Source organism: Salmo salar, unplaced genomic scaffold (assembly GCF_965601325.2).
Source record: "Salmo salar unplaced genomic scaffold, fSalSal1 ptg000257l, whole genome shotgun sequence".
Classification (NCBI taxonomy): Eukaryota; Metazoa; Chordata; class Actinopteri; order Salmoniformes; family Salmonidae; genus Salmo; species Salmo salar.
Genome location: NW_027675339.1, coordinates 2,438,602 through 2,460,832, shown reverse-complemented (window position 1 = coordinate 2,460,832; position 22,231 = coordinate 2,438,602). Strand labels below are relative to the sequence as shown.

At 38.7% G+C, this 22,231-nt stretch overlaps 1 protein-coding gene across 1 annotated transcript; it reads left to right on the top strand.

Moving 5' to 3' along the window:
• The first annotated feature begins 2,816 nt into the window (after positions 1–2,816).
• LOC123732614 (uncharacterized) lies at positions 2,817–13,437 on the top strand. Its single transcript, XM_082971361.1, has 4 exons — positions 2,817–4,332; positions 12,045–12,146; positions 12,311–12,649; positions 12,770–13,437. The coding sequence occupies exons 1-4, from the start codon at positions 4,191–4,193 to the stop codon at positions 12,973–12,975; spliced, it is 789 nt and encodes a 262-aa protein (XP_082827487.1). The 5' UTR covers positions 2,817–4,190; the 3' UTR covers positions 12,976–13,437.
• The last annotated feature ends 8,794 nt before the right edge of the window (positions 13,438–22,231 follow it).

Genomic DNA, 22,231 nt, shown 5'->3' with positions numbered 1-22,231 from the left:
ATGTGTCTAAGAACTTTAAACTCCATCATCATTATCAGTTATACAAATTTCCTTAAAACCAGTATTACAAATGCCGTTAAATTCATCATCCAAATGGCCCTCCCATGAGGCTGATCAGACCACAAAGGGGTGCCATGATAGAGGTCAAAAGTCATACCACCCTTTCAAAACGGTGTTTCTTATTATATTAGACAAATTAAAGAAAAACCATCAGACATTTTATACATGTTGGATCCCAGGTTCCCAGACCATTCCCTTATCACATATTTAATTAAAACTCAGAAAATAAAACTTCAATGATTCCATGTGTGTGTGTAACTTCTAAGATTCCATATGTGTGTATACCCCTTTAAGGAATCGTGGCTTCTAGGAAACATTCCACAGAGAGACAATGAAGCGCTCTTTTTCCCCAAAAAAAGCATTTCATTAAACTACACCGATTCAGAAACCCATAAGTTGACTACAAACAAAACCTAATAATGATGATAATTTCACTGTACTTCAAATCTATGAACCTCCCCTACTTAACCTCTCTGGGCTAGGCGGGACGAAATCGTCCCACCTACGCAACAGCCAGTGTAATCCCGTGGCGCGATTTTCAAATACCTTAGAAATGCTATTACTTCAATTTCTCAAACATATGACTATTTTACACCATTTTAAAGACAAGACTCTCGTTAACCTCTATGGGCTAGGTGGGACGCTAGCGTGCCACCCGTGGTGCACTCCATCAACAGCAGGTGCATTTCAAGAGCGGCAAATTTGAATCCAAATAAATGTCAAAATTCTAATTTTTCAAACATACAACTATTTTACACCCTTTGAAAGATAAACATCTCCTTAATCTAACCACGTTTTACGATTTCAAAAAGGTTTTACGGCGAAAGCATAAATTTAGAGTATGTTAGGACAGTACATTTACAAGAGTTGTGTGTAATGTTTTGTCAAGTCAAAGACAGGGTCACCAAAACCATAAAACCAGCTAAAATGATGCACTAACCTTTTACAATCTCCATCAGATGACACTCCTAGGACATTATGTTAGACAATGCATGCATTTTTAGTTCTATCAAGTTCATATTTATATCCAAAAACAGCGTTTTACTATGGCATTGATGTTGAGGAAATCGTTTCCCTCCAATAACCGGCAGTCAAGTCAGCGTCACAAATTAAATAATTAAAATTAGAAAACATTGGTAAAATATTATATTGTCATTTAAAGAATTATAGATTTACATCTCTTGAACGCAATCAACTTGCCACATTTAAAAATAACCTTACTGGGAAATCACACTTTGCAATAATCTGAGCACTGCGCCCAGAAAAATACGCGTTGCGATACAGACTAGACGTCATGTTGGGGAGATCTAAAATCGAAAATACTATGTAAATAATCCATTACCTTTGATTCTCTTCATCAGATGTCACTTCCAGGTATCACAGGTCCATAACGAATGTAGTTTTGTTCAAAAAAGCTCATCATTTATGTCCAAAAATCTCCGTCTTGTTAGCACATGATCTAAGCCAGCCGGACTTCTCGTCATGAACGAGGGGAAAAAATATATTTACGTTCGTTCAAACATGTCAAACGTTGTATAGCATAAATCATTAGGGCCTTTTTTAACCAGAACATGAATAATATTCAAGGTGGACGAATGCATACTCTTTTATAACGTATTGGAACGAGGGTACCCAACATGAACTCGCGCGCCAGGTGTCTAATGGGACATCATCGTTCCATGGCTCTTGTTCGGTCAGATCTCCCTCCAGAAGACTCAAAACACTTTGTAAAGGCTGGTGACATCTAGTGGAAGCAATAGGAAGTGCCAAAATATTCCTCAGCCCCTGTGTTTTTCAATGGGATAGGTTTAAAGGTAATACAACACATCAGGTATCCACTTCCTGTCAGAAAATGTCTCAGGGTTTTGCCTGCCAAATGAGTTCTGTTATACTCACAGACACCATTCAAACAGTTTTAGAAACTTTAGAGTGTTTTCTATCCATATATAATAAGTATATGCATATTCTAGTTACTGGGTAGGATTAGTAACCAGATTAAATCGGGTACATTTTTTTATCCAGACGTGCAAATGCTGCCCCCTAGCCCTAACAGGTTAATCTAACCACACTGTCCGATTTCAAAAAGGCTTTACAACGAAAGCAAAACATTAGATTATGTCAGCAGAGTACCCAGCCAGAAATAATCAGACACCCATTTTTCAAGCTAGCATATAATGTCACAAAAACACAGAAGACAGCTAAATGCAGCACTAACCTTTGATGATCTTCATCAGATGACACACCTAGGACATTATGTTATACAATACATGCATGTTTTGTTCAATCAAGTTCATATTTATATCAAAAACCAGCTTTTAACATTAGCATGTGACGTTCAGAACTAGCATAGTTCCGGTGAATTTACTAAACATTTACTAAATTACTCACGATAAACGTTCACAAAAAGCATAACAATTATTTTAAGAATTATAGATACAGAACTCCTCTATGCACTCGATATGTCCGATTTTAAAATAGCTTTTTGGTGAAAGCACATTTTGCAATATTCTAAGTACATATCCCGGCATCACAGGGCTAGCTATTTAGACACCCAGCAAGTTTAGCACTCACCAGCTGGGTACTCTGCTGACATAATCTAATGTTTTGCTTTCGCTGTAAAGCCTTTTTGAAATCGGACAGTGTGGTTAGATAAAGGAGAGTCTTGTCTTTAAAATGCTGTAAAATAGTCATATGTTTGAAAAATTGAAGTTTTTGTATTTTTGAGAAATTTGTAATTCGCGCCACGCCTATCATTGGATATTGGAGCAGGTGTTCCGCTAGCGGAACGTCTAGATGTAAGAGGTTAAATCGGGTACGTTTTTTATCCGGCCGTGTAAATACTGCCCCCTACCCCCAACAGGTTAACACTGAGCACATGTGACAGACGTGACAGAGTCTGGAGACGCCGTGGAGAACGTTCTGCTGCCTGCAACATCCTCCAGCATGACCGGTTTGGCGGTGGGTCAGTCATGGTGTGGGGTGGCATTTCTTTGGGGGGCCGCACAGCTCTCCATGTGCTCGCCAGAGGTAGCCTGACTGCGTTAGGTACCGAAATGAGATCCTCAGATCCCTTGTGAGACCATATGCTGGTACGGTTGGCCCTGGGTTCCTCCTAATGCAAGACAATGCTAGACCTCATGTGGCTGGAGTGTGTCAGCAGTTCCTGCAAGAGGAAGGCATTGATGCTATGGACTGGCCCGCCCGTTCCCCAGACCTGAATCCAATTGAGCACCTCTGGGACATCATGTCTCACTCCATCCACCAACGCCACGTTGCACCACAGACTGTCCAGGAGTTGGCGGATGCTTTAGTCCAGGTCTGGGAGGAGATCCCTCAGGAGACCATCCGCCACCTCATCAGGAGCATGTCCAGGCGTTGTAGGGAGGTCATACAGGCACGTGGAGGCCACACACACTACTGAGCCTCATTTTGACTTGTTTTAAGGACATTACATCAAAGTTGGATCAGCCTGTAGTGTGTTTTTCCACTTTAATTTTGAGTGTGACTCCAAATCCAGACCTCCATGGGTTGATAAATTGGATTTCAATAAATTATTATTGTGTGATTTTGTTGTCAGCACATTCAACTATGTAAAGAAAAAAGTATTTCATAAGATTATTTCATTCATTAAGATCTAGGATGTGTTATTTTAGTGTTCCCTTTATTTTTTTGAGCAATGTATAATCAAACTAAGGGTGGTGGGAGTCATATCATGTATTATATTATCACACTAAGGCTGGTGGGAGTCATATCATGTATTATATAATCACACTAAGGCTGGTGGGAGTCATATCATGTATTATATTATCACACTAATGCTGGTGGGAGTCATATCATGTAGTATATTATCACACTAAGGCTGGTGGGAGTCATATCATGTATTATATTATCACACTAAGGCTGGTGGGAGTCATATCATGTATTATATTATCACACTAAGGCTGGTGGGAGTCACGTAGTGGCCAGGGTTGTGCTAATTTCACAATTTCCCCTTCACTGTGGTTGACTGATAAAGAGTTTCACTACCTAAAGTCACACAGACGCAGGACTTTGCGGGGAGAAGACACAGCTATAGACGTATATTAGAGTTGAGGTTAGAAGTTACTGTATTTCACCACAAGTGTGTTAAGATGTCAGAGGGAGTCTATGAAAACTCAGATGGATTTGAAGACGATGAGCTTGATGCAATGAAGAACACAGAGATTGATGACCAATTATATTCCAATGTAAGAGCCTTCAAGCCCAGTTCAAGAGATGGAGTTGTTGATTCAGGTAAGATTACACACACACACACACACACACACACACACACACACACACACACACACACACACACACACACACACACACACACACACACACACTAAACAGGTGAGATTGCCATGTAGCAATATGGCTTTGTTCTGGACGACTGTGTGATCACGCTCTCCGTAGCCGACGTGAGTAAGACCTTTAGACAGGTCAACATTCACAAGGCCGCAGGGCCAGACGGATTACCAGGACGTGTACTCTGAGCATGTGCTGACCAACTTGCAAGTGTCTTCACTTACATTTTCAACCTCTCACTGTCTGTCTGTAATCCCAACATGTTTTAACCTGTTAGGGCTAGGGGGCAGTATTGACACGGCTGGATAAAAAACGTACCCGATTTAATCTGGTTACTACTCCTGCCCAGTAACTAGAATATGCATATAATTATTGGCTTTGGATAGAAAACACCCTAAAGTTTCTAAAACTGTTTGAATGGTGTCTGTGAGTATAACAGAACTCATATGGCAGGCCAAAACCTGAGAAGATTTCAAGCAGGAAGTGGCCTGTCTGAGAAGTAGTGTTTCATCTTGGCTCTTTTTATTGAAGACTCAGGATCTGTGCAATAACGTGACACTTCCTACGGCTTCCATAGGGTCTCAGAGCCCGGGAAAAAGCTGAACGATATCGATGCAGGCTCTGGCTGAAACACTTTATCGCTTTTGGCAAGTGGCCACACAGAGTACTATGGGCTTAGGCGCGTGCCCGCTTCGACCGAATGCTTTCTTTTCCTTTGTCTGTTTACCTAAAAGCAGATTCCCGGTCTGAATATTATCGCTTTTTTATGAGAAAAATGGCATAAAAATTGATTTTAAACAGCGGTTGACATGCTTCGAAGTACGGAAATGTAATATTTAGAATTTTTTTGTCACGAATTGCGCCATGCTCGCCACCCTTATTTACCCTTTAGGATAGTGTCTAGAACGCACAAACAAAACGCCGCTGTTTGGATATAACGATGGATTATTTTGGACCAAACCAACATTTGTTATTGAAGTAGAAGTCCTGGGAGTGCATTCTGACAAAGACAACAAAGGTAATAACATTTTTCTTATAGTAAATCTGACTTTGATGAGTGCTAAACTTGCTGGGTGTCTAAATAGCTAGCCCTGTGATGCCGGGCTATCTACTGAAAATTTTGCAAAATGTGCTTTCACCGAAAAGCTATTTTAAAATCGGACATATTGAGTGCATAGAGGAGTTCTGTATCTATAATTCTTAAAATAATTGTTATGCTTTTTGTGAACGTTTATCGTGAGTAATTTAGTACATTCACCGGCAGTGTTCGGTGGGAATGCTAGTCACATGCTAGTCACATGCTAATGTAAAAAGCTGGTTTTTGATATAAATATGAACATGATTGAACAAAACATGCATGTATTGTATAACATAATGTCCTAGGGTTGTCATCTGATGAAGATCATCAAAGGTTAGTGCTACATTTAGCTGTGGTTTGGGTTTATGTGACATTATATGCTAGCTTGAAAAATGGGTGTATGATTATTTCTGGCTGGGTACTCTGCTGACATAATCTAATGTTTTGCTTTCGTTGTAAAGCCTTTTTGAAATCGGACAGTGTGGTTAGATTAACAAGAGTCTTATCTTTAAAATGGTGTAAAATAGTCATATTTTTGAAAAATTTAACCTCTATGGGACCGGCGGGACGAATTCGTCCCACCTACGTAACAGCCACTGCCATCCTGTGGCGCGATTTTCAAAATCTTCAAAATCATATTACTTCAATTTCTCAAACATATGACTATTTTACAGCCATTTAAAGATAAGACTCTCGTTAATCTAACCACACTGTCCGATTTCAAAAAGGCTTTACAACGAAAGCAAAACATTAGATTATGTCAGCAGAGTACCAAGCCAGAAATAATCAGACACCCATTTTTCAAGCCAGCATATAATGTCACCAAAACCCAGAAGACAGCTAAATGCAGCACTCACCTTTGATGATCTTCATCAGATGACAACCCTAGGACATTATGTTATACAATACATGCATGTTTTGTTCAATCAAGTTCATATTTATATCAAAAACCAGCTTTTTACATTAGCATGTGACGTTCAGAACTAGCATACCCCCCGCAAACTTACGGGGAATTCGCTAACATTTTACTAAATTACTCACGATAAACGTTCACAAAAAGCATAACAATTATTTTAAGAATTATAGATACAGACCTCCTCTATGCACTCGATATGTCCGATTTTAAAATAGCTTTTTGGTGAAAGCACATTTTGCAATATTCTAAGTACATAGCCCAGGCATCACGGGCTCGGTATTTAGACACCCGGCAAGTTTAGCACTCACCATAATCATATTTACTATTATAAAAATGTCATTACCTTTTGTTGTCTTCGTCAGAATGCACACCCAGGACGTCTACTTCAATAACAAATGTTGGTTTGGTCCAAAATAATCCATCGTTATATCCGAATAGCGGCGTTTTGTTCGTGCGTTCCAGACACTATCCGAAATAGTAAAGAAGTGTCGCGCGCTTGGCGCAATTCCTGACAATAAAATTCAAAGTATTCCATTGCCGTACGTCGAAGCATGTCAACCGCTGTTTAAAATCAATTTTTACGTCATTTTTCTCGTAGAAAAGCGATAAAATTCCGACAGGGAATCTCCTTTTCGGCAAACAGAGGAAAAAATCCCAAAGGCGGGGGCGGTCGGGGTCACGCGCATAAGCTAGTGTCTCTTGATGGGCCACTTGAGAAAGGCGATAATGTGTTTCAGCCTGGGGCTGGAATGACGACATTCTCTTTTTTCCCGGGCTCTGAGAGCCTATGGACGACGTGGGAAGTGTCACGTTAGAGCAGAGATCCTTAGTAAATGATAGAGATGGCAAAGAAGTTCCAGAAATGGTCAGACAGGCCACTTCCTGTAAAGGAATCTCTCAGGTTTTGACCTGCCATTTGAGTTCTGTTATACTCACAGACACCATTCAAACAGTTTTAGAAAATTTAGGGTGTTTTCTATCCATATGTAATAAGTATATGCATATTCTAGTTACTGAGTAGGAGTGGTAACCAGATTAAATCGGGTATGTTTTTTATCCAGCCGTGTCAATGCTGCCCCCTAGCCCTAACAGGTTAAGTAATAGCATATCTAAGGTATTTGAAAATTGCGCCACAGTATTCAACTGGCTGTTGAGTAGGTTAGCCCATAGAGGTTAAACAGACCACCCTGTGCCCAAGAACACTAAGGTAACCTGCCTAAATGACTACCGACCCGTAGCAACAGTTAGTGGAAGGCTGGTAATGGCTCACATCAACACCATTATCCCAGAAACCCAAGACCCACTCCAATTTGCATATCACCCAAACAAATCCACAGATGATGCAATCTCTATTGCACTCCACACTGCCCTTTCCCACCTGGACAAAAGGAACACCTATGTGAGAATGCTATTCCTTGACTACAGATCAGTGTTCAACACCATAGTACCCTCAACGCTCATCAATAAGCTAAGGACCCTGGGACTAAACACCTCCCTCTGTAACTGGATTCTGGACTTCCAGACGGGCCGCCCCCCAGGTGGTAAGGGTAGGTAACAACACATCCGCCACGCTGATCCTCAACACGGGGGCCCCTCAGGGGTGCGTGCTCAGTACCCTCCTGTACTCCCTGTTCACTCATGACTGCATGGCCAGGCATGACTCCAACACCATCATTAAGTTTGCCGATGACACAACAGGGGTAGGCCTGATCACCGACAATGACGAGACAGCCTATAGGGAGGAGGTCAGAGACCTGGCCATGTGGTGCAAGGACAACAACCTCTCCCTCAACGTGATCAAGACAAAGGAGATGATCGCGGACTACAGGAAAAGGAGGACCGAGCATGCCCCTGTTCTCATCGATGGGGCTGTAGTGGAGCAGGTTGAGAGTTTCAAGTTCATTGGTGTCCACATCACCAACAAACTAACATGGTCCAAACACACCAAGACGGTTGTGAAGAGGGCACAACAAAATCTGAAAAGAGGGCACAACAGACTGAAAACATTTGGCATGGGTCCTCAGATCCTCAAAAGGTTCTAACGCTGCACCACCGAGAGCATCCTAACTGGTTGCACCACTGCCTGGTATGGCAACTGCTCGGCCTCCGACAGCAAGGCACTACAAAGGGTAGTGCATACAGCCCAGTACATCACTGGGCCAAACTTCCTGCCATCCAGGACCTCTATACCAGGCGGTGTCAGAGGAAGGCCTTAACCTGTTAGGGCTAGGGGGCAGCATTGACACGGCTGGATAAAAAACATACCCGATTTAATCTGGTTACCACTCCTACCCAGTAACTAGAATATGCATATACTTATTACATATGGATAGAAAACACCCTAAATTTTCTAAAACTGTTTGAATGGTGTCTGTGAGTATAACAGAACTCAAATGGCAGGTCAAAACCTGAGAGATTCCTTTACAGGAAGTGGCCTGTCTGACCATTTGTTGAACTTCTTTTCCATCTCTATCATTTACTAAGGATCTCTGCTCTAACGTGACACTTCCCACGTCGTCCATAGGCGCTCAGAGCCCGGGAAAAAACAGAATGTCGTCATTCCAGCCCCAGGCTGAAACACATTATCGCCTTTCTCAAGTGGCCGATCAAGAGACACTAGCTTATGCGCATGACCCCGACCGCCCCCGCCTTTGGGATTTTTTCCTCTGTTTGCCGAAAAGGAGATTCCCTGTCGGAATATTATCGCTTTTCTATGAGAAAAATGTCGTAAAAATGGATTTTAAACAGCGTTTGACATGCTTCGAAGTACGGTAATGGAATACTTAGAATTTTGTTGTCACGAATTGCGCCATGCGCGTGACACTTCTTTACTATTTCGGATAGTGTCTGGAACGCACGAACAAAACGCCGCTATTCGGATATAACGATGGATTATTTTGGACCAAACCAACATTTGTTATTTAAGTAGCAGTCCTGGGTGTGTATTCTGACGAAGACAACAAAAGGTAATGAAATTTTATAATAGTAAATATGATTATGGTGAGTGCTAAACTTGCCGGGTGTCTAAATAGCGAGCCCGTGATGCCTGGGCTATGTACTTAGAATATTGCAAAATGTGCTTTCACCAAAAAGCTATTTTAAAATCGGACATATCGAGTGCATAGAGGAGGTCTGTATCTATAATTATTAAAATAATTGTTATGCTTTTTGTGAACGTTTATCGTGAGTAATTTAGTAAAATGTTAGCGAATTCCCCGGAAGTTTGCGGGGGGTATGCTAGTTCTGAACGTCACATGCTAATGTAAAAAGCTGGTTTTTGATATAAATATGAACTTGATTGAACAAAACATGCATGTATTGTATAACATAATGTCCTAGGGTTGTCATCTGATGAAGATCATCAAAGGTGAGTGCTGCATTTAGCTGTCTTCTGGGTTTTGGTGACATTATATGCTGGCTTGAAAAATGGGTGTCTGATTATTTCTGGCTTGGTACTCTGCTGACATAATCTAATGTTTTGCTTTCGTTGTAAAGCCTTTTTGAAATCGGACAGTGTGGTTAGATTAACGAGAGTCTTGTCTTTAAATGGCTGTAAAATAGTCATATGTTTGAGAAATTGAAGTAATAGGATTTTTAAGGTTTTGAAAATCGCGCCACAGGATAGTAGTGGCTGTTACGTAGGTGGGACGAATTCGTCCCGCCTAGCCTAGAGAGGTTAAACATTGTCAAAGACTCCAGCCACCCTAGTCATAGACTGTTCTCTCTGTTATCGCATGGCAAGCAGTAACAGAGTGCCTAAGTCTAGGTCCAAGAGGCTTATAAACAGTTTCTACCCCCAAGCCATAAGACTCCTGAACATCTAATCAAATGGCTACCCAGACTATTTGCATTGTCCCCCCCCTCTTTTACCCTGCTGCTACTCTGTTTATTATCTATGCATAGTAACTTTAATAACTCTACCTACATGTACATATTACCTCAATTACCTCGACACCAGTGCTCCCGCACACTGACTCTGTACCGGTACTCCCTGTATAAAGCCCTGCTATTGGTATTTTACTGCTGCTCTTTAATTATTTGTTACTTTTATTTATTTTCATTTTTTTGTATTTTTCTTAATGGGCTACGGGGGCAGTATTGAGAATTTTGAAAAAAATATGTGCCCATTTTTAACTGCCACCTACACCAACTCAGAAGCTAGGATATGCATATTATTACCAGATTTGGATAGAAAACACTCTGAATTTTCTAAAACTGTTTGAATGGTGTCTGTAAGTATAACAAAACTCATATGGCAGGCAAAAACCTGAGAAAACCTGAGATAAAAAAAGAATTTTGTGGCTGTACTATTTTTTTTAATCATTGTTTAATAGATACCACAGTGAGAAAGGATTCATTTCGCAACTCCTACGGCTTCCACTAGATGTCAGCGATCTTTATAAAGTTGTTTGAAGCGTCTATGATCAACAGAGACCGGATGACAAGGAAGGGAAGTTGACCTCCCTGGGATGTCGTCACTTCCATTATTGCCTGCACCTGCTCAATCATGTAACTCGAGACAATTTTCAAAGATGTTTTTCTAGACACAGGAGCGGTCGTGTTGAAACATTACTGATGTTTCACGTTAAAAATGGCTCTAAAGATTGATGCTAAACAACGTTTGACATGTTTGAACGAACGTAAATAGATTATTTTTTTTAACTTTTTTAACTTTTCGCCGTGACTTCCCACCCCCCGCCCGCACTACTTTTGAGTAGCCACCGAAGCGCTAACAACATGGAACAACTTGGAGTTATTTGGACATCAATTATGAACTTTGTCAAAAGAAACCACATTTGTAGTGGACCTGGGATTCCTGGAAGTGCCAATGGATGAAGATAATCAAAGGTAAGGGATTATTGACGATAGTATTATTGATATTAGCTGGTTACAAGATGATGCTAACCTATATAGCCTAGCCTATTGTTCTTAGCACAGCACCCGGTTTATTGCAACTTGTGATTTCCCAGTAAAGTTATTTTGAAATCTGGCAATACAGTAGCATTTACGAAATGATAAACTATTATTATTTGAATCACAATATTATAATTTACCAATGTTTTCGAATAGTAATTTTGTAAATTGTAACGTTGTTCACCGGAAGCACTTCAGAGAAGAAAAAAATCTGAATTTCACGCTACTGTAAAATGCTGTTTTTGGATATAAATATGAACTTGATGGAACAAAAAATGCATGTATTGTATAACATAATGTCCTAGGAGTGTCATCTGATGGAGATTGCCAAAGGTTAGTGCATAATTTTAGCTGGTTTCTGCTTTTGGTGACCTTGAATTGAAAATGGATGTTTGTACTTTTGTGGCTATGTACTGTCCTAACATAATCTAACTTTATGCTTTTGCCGTAAAGCCTCTTTGAAAATCGAACAATGTGGTTGGAATAAGGAGATGTTTATCTTTTAAATGGTGTAAAATAGTTGCTTGTTTGAGAAATTGAAATTATTAGATTTTTGATGTTTTGAATTTCCAGCCTTGTTAGCAATCCCGTCTCGGGGTTCATTGCTAACCTGTAGCCCCAACAGGTTAAAACACCTGTTGGATACGGCGCATGTGACAAATACAATTTTATTTTATTTATTTGTCCCAATCGTGGATGATACAGTAAAACACATTACCAAATACCATACTTTAATAATTTGTGATTCAGTACATTTCCAGTGGTGGAAGAGACCCTCTGGAGTAGCTGCAGTGTGTCTGGGGCTGCTGTGTGTTCTCCTACTGACTGGGATCATAGGCCTGTCTGTCTACTGTAAGTTTAGTATTTTGTCACTGAGACTTAAGTAGAATACTTAATCATCCTTAATCATCCTTAATCATCCTTAATCAACCTTAATCATACTTAATCATCCTTAATCATCCTTAATCATCAATGGTGTGGTAGTTACATGTTTGATTAACTTTTCCCTTTTACAGATGGAGTAATTGGTCATCACGACTCAACAGAGAGAGACCAGCTACAGGCCAGTTACAGCCTTCTGACTAAAGAGAGAGACCAGCTACAGACCAGTTACAGCCTTCTGACTAAAGAGAGAGACCAGCTACAGATCAGTTACAGCCTTCTGTCTAAAGAGAGAGACCAGCTACAGACCAGTTACAGCCTTCTGACTAAAGAGAGAGACCAGCTACAGACCAGCAGTAACACCCTGACTAAAGAGAGAGACCAGCTACAGACCAGTTACAGCCTTCTGACTAAAGAGAGAGACCAGCAACAAAAAGAGAAAAATGATCTCATGAGAAAGTTCTCTAATCTGAGTGAGTTTACCAAATAAATGATCATAACATCATATATCTAATATGCAGTCAACTTGTGTTTGTATTCTAAAATAATAGGTGCAGAATAATAAGATGGAAATTCATGTTTTTGTCTTGTAGAACAAACCTGCCCTAAAGACTGGAAGAAGTTTGAATCCAGTTGGTACTTCCTGTCTACTGAGACTAAAACCTGGGGGGAGAGCAAAGATGACTGTCTGGAGAGAGGAGCAGACCTGGTGATCATCAACAGTGATAAGGAACAGGTGAGAGAGAAAGAGAGAGAGATATGGCGGGGGGGTTATGATCAAACATCCCTTGGTCAGTAATGTATCTTCCAGTATTTAACCTGTTGGGTCTAGGGGGCAGCATTTGCACGTCTGGATAAAAAAAATGTACCCGATTTAATCTGGTTACTAATCCTACCCAGTAACTAGAATATGCATATACTTATTATATATGGATAGAAAACACTCTAAAGTTTCCAAAACTGTTTGAATGGTGTCTGTGAGTATAACAGAACTCATTTGGCAGGCAAAACCCTGAGACATTTTCTGACAGGAAGTGGATACCTGATGTGTTGTATTGACTTTAAACCTATCCCATTGAAAAACACAGGGGTTTAGGAATATTTTGGCACTTCCTATTGCTTCCACTAGATGTCACCAGCCTTTACAAAGTGTTTTGAGTCTTCTGGAGGGAGATCTGACCGAACAAGAGCCATGGAACGGTGATGTCCCATTAGACACCTGGCGCGCTACTTCATGTTGGGTACCCTCGTTCCAATACGTTATGAAAGAGTATGCATTCGTCCACCTTGAATATTATTCATGTTCTGGTTAAAAAAGGCCCTAATGATTTATGCTATACAACGTTTGACATGTTTGAACGAACGGAAATATATTTTTTCCCCTCGTTCATGACGAGAAGTCCGGCTGGCTTACATCATGTGCTAACGAGACGGAGATTTTTGGACATAAATGATGAGCTTTTTTGAACAAAACTACATTCGTTATGGACCTGTGATACCTGGAAGTGACATCTGATGAAGAGAATCAAAGGTAATGGATTATTTACATAGTATTTTCGATTTTAGATCTCCCCAACATGACGTCTAGTCTGTATCGCAACGCGTATATTTCTGGGCGCAGTGCTCAGATTATTGCAAAGTGTGATTTCCCAGTAAGGTTATTTTTAAATCTGGCAAGTTGATTGCGTTCAAGAGATGTAAATCTATAATTCTTTAAATGACAATATAATATTTTACCAATGTTTTCTAATTTTAATTATTTAATTTGTGACGCTGACTTGACTGCCGGTTATTGGAGGGAAACGATTTCCTCAACATCAATGCCATAGTAAAACGCTGTTTTTGGATATAAAAATGAACTTGATAGAACTAAAAATGCATGCATTGTCTAACATAATGTCCTAGGAGTGTCATCTGATGGAGATTGTAAAAGGTTAGTGCATCATTTTAGCTGGTTTTATGGTTTTGGTGACCCTGTCTTTGACTTGACAGAACATTACACACAACTCTTGTAAATGTACTGTCCTAACATACTCTAAATTTATGCTTTCGCCGTAAAACCTTTTTGAAATCGTAAAACGTGGTTAGATTAAGGAGATGTTTATCTTTCAAATGGTGTAACATAGTTGTATTTTTGAAAAATTTGAATTTTGACATTTATTTGGATTCAAATTTGCCGCTCTTGAAATGCACCTGCTGTTGATGGAGTGCACCACGGGTGGCACGCTAGCGTCCCACCTAGCCCCAAGAGGTTAACACATGTAGTCTATAGTAGTTGACAATATCAGCTCTTTCTCACCAACAGGAGTTTCTCTTCCACCTCAACAAGGGTTTCTGGATTGGTCTGACTGACACTGTTACTGAGGGGACCTGGAAATGGGTGGACGGCAACCCACTGACCACCCCAAAGTAAGAGACTACTGCTCTAACAACTCTGACCACCGTGTAAGGGGTAGGACTGATTCTGTGTGTTGTTCATACTCTAGGTTCTGAGAGAGTATCCAGTCTAACTGTATTGTTCATACTCTAGGTTCTGAGAGAGTATCCAGTCTAACTGTATTGTTCATACTCTAGGTTCTGAGAGAGTGGTCAGTCTAACTGTGTTGTTCATACTCTAGGTTCTGAGAGAGTATCCAGTCTAGCTCTGTATTGTTCATACTCTAGGTTCTGAGAGAGTATCCAGTCTAACTGTATTGTTCATACTCTAGGTTCTGAGAGAGTATCCAGTCTAACTGTATTGTTCATACTCTAGGTTCTGAGAGAGTATCCAGTCTAACTGTATTGTTCATACTCTAGGTTCTGAGAGAGTATCCAGTCTAACTGTATTGTTCATACTCTAGGTTCTGAGAGAGTATCCAGTCTAACTGTATTGTTCATACTCTAGGTTCTGAGAGAGTATCCAGTCTAACTGTATTGTTCATACTCTAGGTTCTGAGAGAGTATCCAGTCTAACTGTATTGTTCATACTCTAGGTTCTGAGAGAGTATCCAGTCTAACTGTATTGTTCATACTCTAGGTTCTGAGAGAGTATCCAGTCTAACTGTATTGTTCATACTCTAGGTCCTGAGAGAGTATCCAGTCTAACTGTATTGTTCATACTCTAGGTTCTGAGAGAGTATCCAGTCTAACTGTATTGTTCATACTCTAGGTCCTGAGAGAGTATCCAGTCTAACTGTATTGTTCATACTCTAGGTTCTGAGAGAGTATCCAGTCTAACTGTATTGTTCATACTCTAGGTTCTGAGAGAGTATCCAGTCTAACTGTATTGTTCATACTCTAGGTTCTGAGAGAGTGGTCAGTCTAACTGTATTGTTCATACTCTAGGTTCTGAGAGAGTATCCAGTCTAACTGTGTTGTTCATACTCTAGGTTCTGAGAGAGTGGTCAGTCTAACTGTATTGTTCATACTCTAGGTCCTGAGAGAGTATCCAGTCTAACTGTATTGTTCATACTCTAGGTTCTGAGAGAGTATCCAGTCTAACTGTATTGTTCATACTCTAGGTTCTGAGAGAGTGGTCAGTCTAACTGTATTGTTCATACTCTAGGTCCTGAGAGAGTATCCAGTCTAACTGTATTGTTCATACTCTAGGTCCTGAGAGAGTATCCAGTCTAACTGTATTGTTCATACTCTAGGTTCTGAGAGAGTGGTCAGTCTAGCTCTGTATTGTTCATACTCTAGGTCCTGAGAGAGTATCCAGTCTAACTGTATTGTTCATACTCTAGGTTCTTAGAGAGTATCCAGTCTAACTGTATTGTTCATACTCTAGGTTCTGAGAGAGTATCCAGTCTAACTGTATTGTTCATACTCTAGGTCCTGAGAGAGTATCCAGTCTAACTGTATTGTTCATACTCTAGGTTCTGAGAGAGTATCCAGTCTAACTGTATTGTTCATACTCTAGGTCCTGAGAGAGTATCCAGTCTAACTGTATTGTTCATACTCTAGGTTCTGAGAGAGTGGTCAGTCTAGCTCTGTATTGTTCATACTCTAGGTCCTGAGAGAGTATCCAGTCTAACTGTATTGTTCATACTCTAGGTCCTGAGAGAGTATCCAGTCTAACTGTATTGTTCATACTCTAGGTTCTTAGAGAGTATCCAGTCTAACTGTATTGTTCATACTCTAGGTTCTGAGAGAGTATCCAGTCTAACTGTATTGTTCATACTCTAGGTCCTGAGAGAGTATCCAGTCTAACTGTATTGTTCATACTCTAGGTTCTGAGAGAGTATCCAGTCTAACTGTATTGTTCATACTCTAGGTTCTGAGAGAGTATCCAGTCTAACTGTATTGTTCATCCTGCAGGTACTGGGGGAGTGGACAGCCTAATGGTGGTGGAGTGGAGAACTGTGTGTTGTTAACTCACAGTTCATCAGACCAAGGACCATGGCATGACTATCCGTGTTCATTTAACCATTCCTGGATCTGTGAGATATAGTTCTTTCTCACTTTTAGTTATGATGTTGATTGTCATGCTGAAAGTCATGATACCAGCTACAGGGCCTTCAGAAAGTATTCACTGCCTAGACCTTTTCCACATTTTGAATTTTTAAATCGATTAAATTGAGATTTTACTGTCACTGTCCTACACACAATAACTCATAATGTCAAAGTGGAAATATGTTTTTCTTTTCTTTTTTACAAATGAATAAAAGATTTAAATCTGAAATGTCTTGAGTCAGAAAGTATTCAACCCCTTTGTTATGGCAAGCCTAAACACGTTCAGGAGTAAAATGTGCTTCCCTTGACACATAATAGGTTGCATAGACTCACTGTGTGAAATACAGAGTACAGTATAAAATAGAAAGGAGGACCAAGGCACTCTTCATATAATTGATTAAAATGCCTTTATTTGTATGGCATGTTCAATAGAAACAAGGTTTTAAAAATCTGACGCGTTTCGGCTGCATGGCCTTCGTCAGGGAGTACAAAGAAATAATACAATGTCCTCCTTTGAACAGCTTTTCCCAATTAGCCCTAATTTGAAGAGGGAGTGGTTAAAATTGATTGGACACACCTAGTAAGCAATACTATACACATTAAAAAGTGAAATACTGTAGCTATGTTATCAAAAAAAAATACAACTCCAAGCTAGAAGTATCAGAACACTTAGAAAGGTAGTTCTAACCTTAAACATGACTGGGAGAAGTGTGAAGAATAAGAAAGCAATATATTCCATAGTACACTAGAACACAGCAAAACATGAACAACAACAGTCTAAACATAGCTGAGGGCAATTGAGCAAAATGTCCACTAGATGACAGCAAATGGACCTATCACAACCCTACAGGAATGGTGAGAAATCCATATCTTCATGTAAACCAGGGTATTTAGTGGCTTGTAGTTTGTAAATCCATATCTTCATGTAAACCAGGGTATTTAGTGGCCTGTAGTTTGTTAATCCATATCTTCATGTAAACCAGGGTATTTAGTGGCCTGTAGTTTGTAAATCCATATCTTCATGTAAACCAGGGTATTTAGTGGCCTGTAGTTTGTAAATCCATATCTTCATGTAAACCAGGGTATTTAGTGGCTTGTAGTTTGTAAATCCATATCTTCATGTAAACCAGGGTATTTAGTGGCCTGTAGTTTGTAAATCCATATCTTCATGTAAACCAGGGTATTTAGTGGCCTGTAGTTTGTAAATCCATATCTTCATGTAAACCAGGGTATTTAGTGGCCTGTAGTTTGTAAATCCATATCTTCATGTAAACCAGGGTATTTAGTGGCTTGTAGTTTGTAAATCCATATCTTCATGTAAACCAGGGTATTTAGTGGCCTGTAGTTTGTAAATCCATATCTTCATGTAAACCAGGGTATTTAGTGGCCTGTAGTTTGTAAATCCATATCTTCATGTAAACCAGGGTATTTAGTGGCCTGTAGTTTGTAAATCCATATCTTCATGTAAACCAGGGTATTTAGTGGCTTGTAGTTTGTAAATCCATATCTTCATGTAAACCAGGGTATTTAGTGGCCTGTAGTTTGTAAATCCATATCTTCATGTAAACCAGGGTATTTAGTGGCCTGTAGTTTGTAAATCCATATCTTCATGTAAACCAGGGTATTTAGTGGCCTGTAGTTTGTAAATCCATATCTTCATGTAAACCAGGGTATTTAGTGGCCTGTAGTTTGTAAATCCATATCTTCATGTAAACCAGGGTATTTAGTGGCTTGTAGTTTGTAAATCCATATCTTCATGTAAACCAGGGTATTTAGTGGCCTGTAGTTTGTAAATCCATATCTTCATGTAAACCAGGGTATTTAGTGGCCTGTAGTTTGTAAATCCATATCTTCATGTAAACCAGGGTATTTAGTGGCCTGTAGTTTGTAAATCCATATCTTCATGTAAACCAGGGTATTTAGTGGCCTGTAGTTTGTAAATCCATATCTTCATGTAAACCAGGGTATTTAGTGGCCTGTAGTTTGTAAATCCATATCTTCATGTAAACCAGGGTATTTAGTGGCCTGTAGTTTGTAAATCCATATCTTCATGTAAACCAGGGTATTTAGTGGCCTGTAGTTTGTAAATCCATATCTTCATGTAAACCAGGGTATTTAGTGGCCTGTAGTTTGTAAATCCATATCTTCATGTAAACCAGGGTATTTAGTGGCCTGTAGTTTGTAAATCCATATCTTCATGTAAACCAGGGTATTTAGTGGCCTGTAGTTTGTAAATCCATATCTTCATGTAAACCAGGGTATTTAGTGGCCTGTAGTTTGTAAATCCATATCTTCATGTAAACCAGGGTATTTAGTGGCCTGTAGTTTGTAAATCCATATCTTCATGTAAACCAGGGTATTTAGTGGCCTGTAGTTTGTAAATCCAAAAACTTTCCCTTTGGTTTAACTGTTTAAGACGGTCCCCTTTTCTAATAGAGGCCGGAATGTGATCAATACCCACAGCTTGTAGGGAGGCAGGGTTGCCATGGTGTAAGGACTTGTAGTGCCTTGCCATGGGGTAGTCTTCATTGCCTACCCGTATAGCGTACTTGTGTTCCGCTAAGAGGTCTTGAAGGCGTCTCTAGGTGTGTCCAATTCATTGTGTAACCACTCCCTCTTCAAATTAGGGCTAATTGGAAAAGCTGTTCAAAAGAAGTCATTGTATTATTCTTTGTACTCCCTGACGAAGGCCATGCAGCCGAAACGCGTAGGATTTTTAAAAACTTTGTTTCTATTGAACATAACATACAGATAAAGGCATTTTAATTAATTATATGAAGAGTGCCTTTGTCCTCCTTTGTTTTTAATAAATCATATTAATGTGTACAGTCCAACATGTAATGTTGTTGTGGTATATAATAAATCATATTAATTTGTACAGTCCAACATGTAATGTTGTTGTGGTATATAATAAATCATATTAATGTGTACAGTCCAACATGAAATGTTGTTGTGGTATATAATAAATAACATTAATTTGTTCAGTCCAACATGTAATGTTGTTGTGGTATATAATAAATCATATTAATGTGTTCAGTCCAACATGAAATGTTGTTGTGGTATATAATAAATAACATTAATTTGTACAGTCCAACATGAAATGTTGTTGTGGTATTCTCCAATAATAAATCATATTAATGTGTACAGTCCAACATGTAATGTTGTTGTGGTATATAATAAATAACATTAATGTGTTCAGTCCAACATGAAATGTTGTTGTGGTATATAATAAATAACATTAATTTGTTCAGTCCAACATGAAATGTTGTTGTGGTATATAATAAATCATATTAATGTGTTCAGTCCAACATGAAATGTTGTTGTGGTATATAATACATCATATTGATGTGTACAGTCCAACATGTAATGTTGTTGTGGTATATAATAAATCATATTAATGTGTTCAGTCCAACATGTAATGTTGTTGTGGTATTCTCCAATAATAAATCATATTAATGTGTTCAGTCCAACATGTAATGTTGTTGTAGTATATAATAAATCATATTAATGTGTACAGTCCAACATGAAATGTTGTTGTGGTATATAATAAATCATATTAATGTGTTCAGTCCAACATGTAATGTTGTTGTAGTATATAATAAATCATATTAATGTGTACAGTCCAACATGTAATGTTGTTGTGGTATATAATAAATCATATTAATGTGTACAGTCCAACATGTAATGTTGTTGTGGTATATAATAAATCATATTAATGTGTTCAGTCCAACATGTAATGTTGTTGTGGTATATAATAAATCATATTAATGTGTTCAGTCCAACATGTAATGTTGTTGTGGTATTCTCCAATAATAAATCATATTAATGTGTTCAGTCCAACATGTAATGTTGTTGTAGTATATAATAAATCATATTAATGTGTACAGTCCAACATGAAATGTTGTTGTGGTATATAATAAATCATATTAATGTGTTCAGTCCAACATGTAATGTTGTTGTAGTATATAATAAATCATATTAATGTGTACAGTCCAACATGTAATGTTGTTGTGGTATATAATAAATCATATTAATGTGTACAGTCCAACATGTAATGTTGTTGTGGTATATAATAAATCATATTAATGTGTTCAGTCCAACATGTAATGTTGTTGTGGTATATAATAAATCATATTAATGTGTTCAGTCCAACATGTAATGTTGTTGTGGTATATAATAAATCATATTAATGTGTACAGTCCAACATGTAATGTTGTTGTGGTATATAATAAATCATATTAATGTGTTCAGTCCAACATGTAATGTTGTTGTGGTATATAATAAATCATATTAATGTGTACAGTCCAACATGTAATGTTGTTGTGGTATATAATAAATCATATTAATGTGTACAGTCCAACATGTAATGTTGTTGTGGTATATAATAAATCATATTAATGTGTTCAGTCCAACATGTAATGTTGTTGTGGTATATAATAAATCATATTAATGTGTACAGTCCAACATGTAATGTTGTTGTGGTATTCTCCAATAATAAATCATAAGTAAGTAGCCCTCTCATTCCTATTCCCCATAATATTGTACTATAAGTGTCTTTATTAAATGCTTTAGGTTAAAATAATTACTCTTCGACGATTTTTGAAACACATTTTTGACGTCTCTGTGCGTTACGCACCTATACTGTGGGTCTCCCATCCTCCTCAACAACAGAAATGTCTAATAACGTCTAATACAATTCATCATTAACCTGTTACATCTAGACGTTCCGCAAGCGGAACACCTGCTCCAATATCCAATGATAGGCGTGGCACGAATTACATATTCCTCAAAAATACAAAAACTTCAATTTTTCAAACATATGACTATTTCACAGCATTTTAAAGACAAGACTCTCCTTTATCTAACCACACTGTCCGATTTCAAAAAGGCTTTACAGCGAAAGCAAAACATTAGATTATGTCAGCAGAGTACCCAGCCAGAAATAATCAGACACCCATTTTTCAAGCTAGCATATAATGTCACAAAAACCAAGAAGACAGCTAAATGCAGCACTAACCTTTGATGATCTTCATCAGATGACACACCTAGGACATTATGTTATACAATACATGCATGCTTTTTTCAATCAAGTTCATATTTATATCAAAAAACAGCTTTTTACATTAGCATGTGACGTTCAGAACTAGCATACCCCCCGCAAACTTCCGGGGAATTTGCTAACAATTTACTAAATTACTCACGATAAACGTTCACAAAAAGCATAACAATTATTTTAAGAATTATAGATACAGAACTCCTCTATGCACTCGATATGTCCGATTTTAAAATAGCTTTTTGGTGAAAGCACATTTTGCAATATTCTAAGTACATAGCCCAGCCATCACGGGCTAGCTATTTAGACACCCGGCAAGTTTAGCACTCACCAATATCAGATTTACTATTATAAAAGTTTGATTACCTTTTGTTGTCTTCGTCAGAATGCACTCCCAGGACTGCTACTTCAATAACAAATGTTGGTTTGGTCCAAAATAATCCATCGTTATATCCGAATAGCGGCGTTTTGTTCGTGCGTCCCAGACACTATCAGAAATGGTAAATCAGGGTCGCGCGCATGGCGCAATTCGTGACAAAAAAAATCTAAATATTCCATTACCGTACTTCGA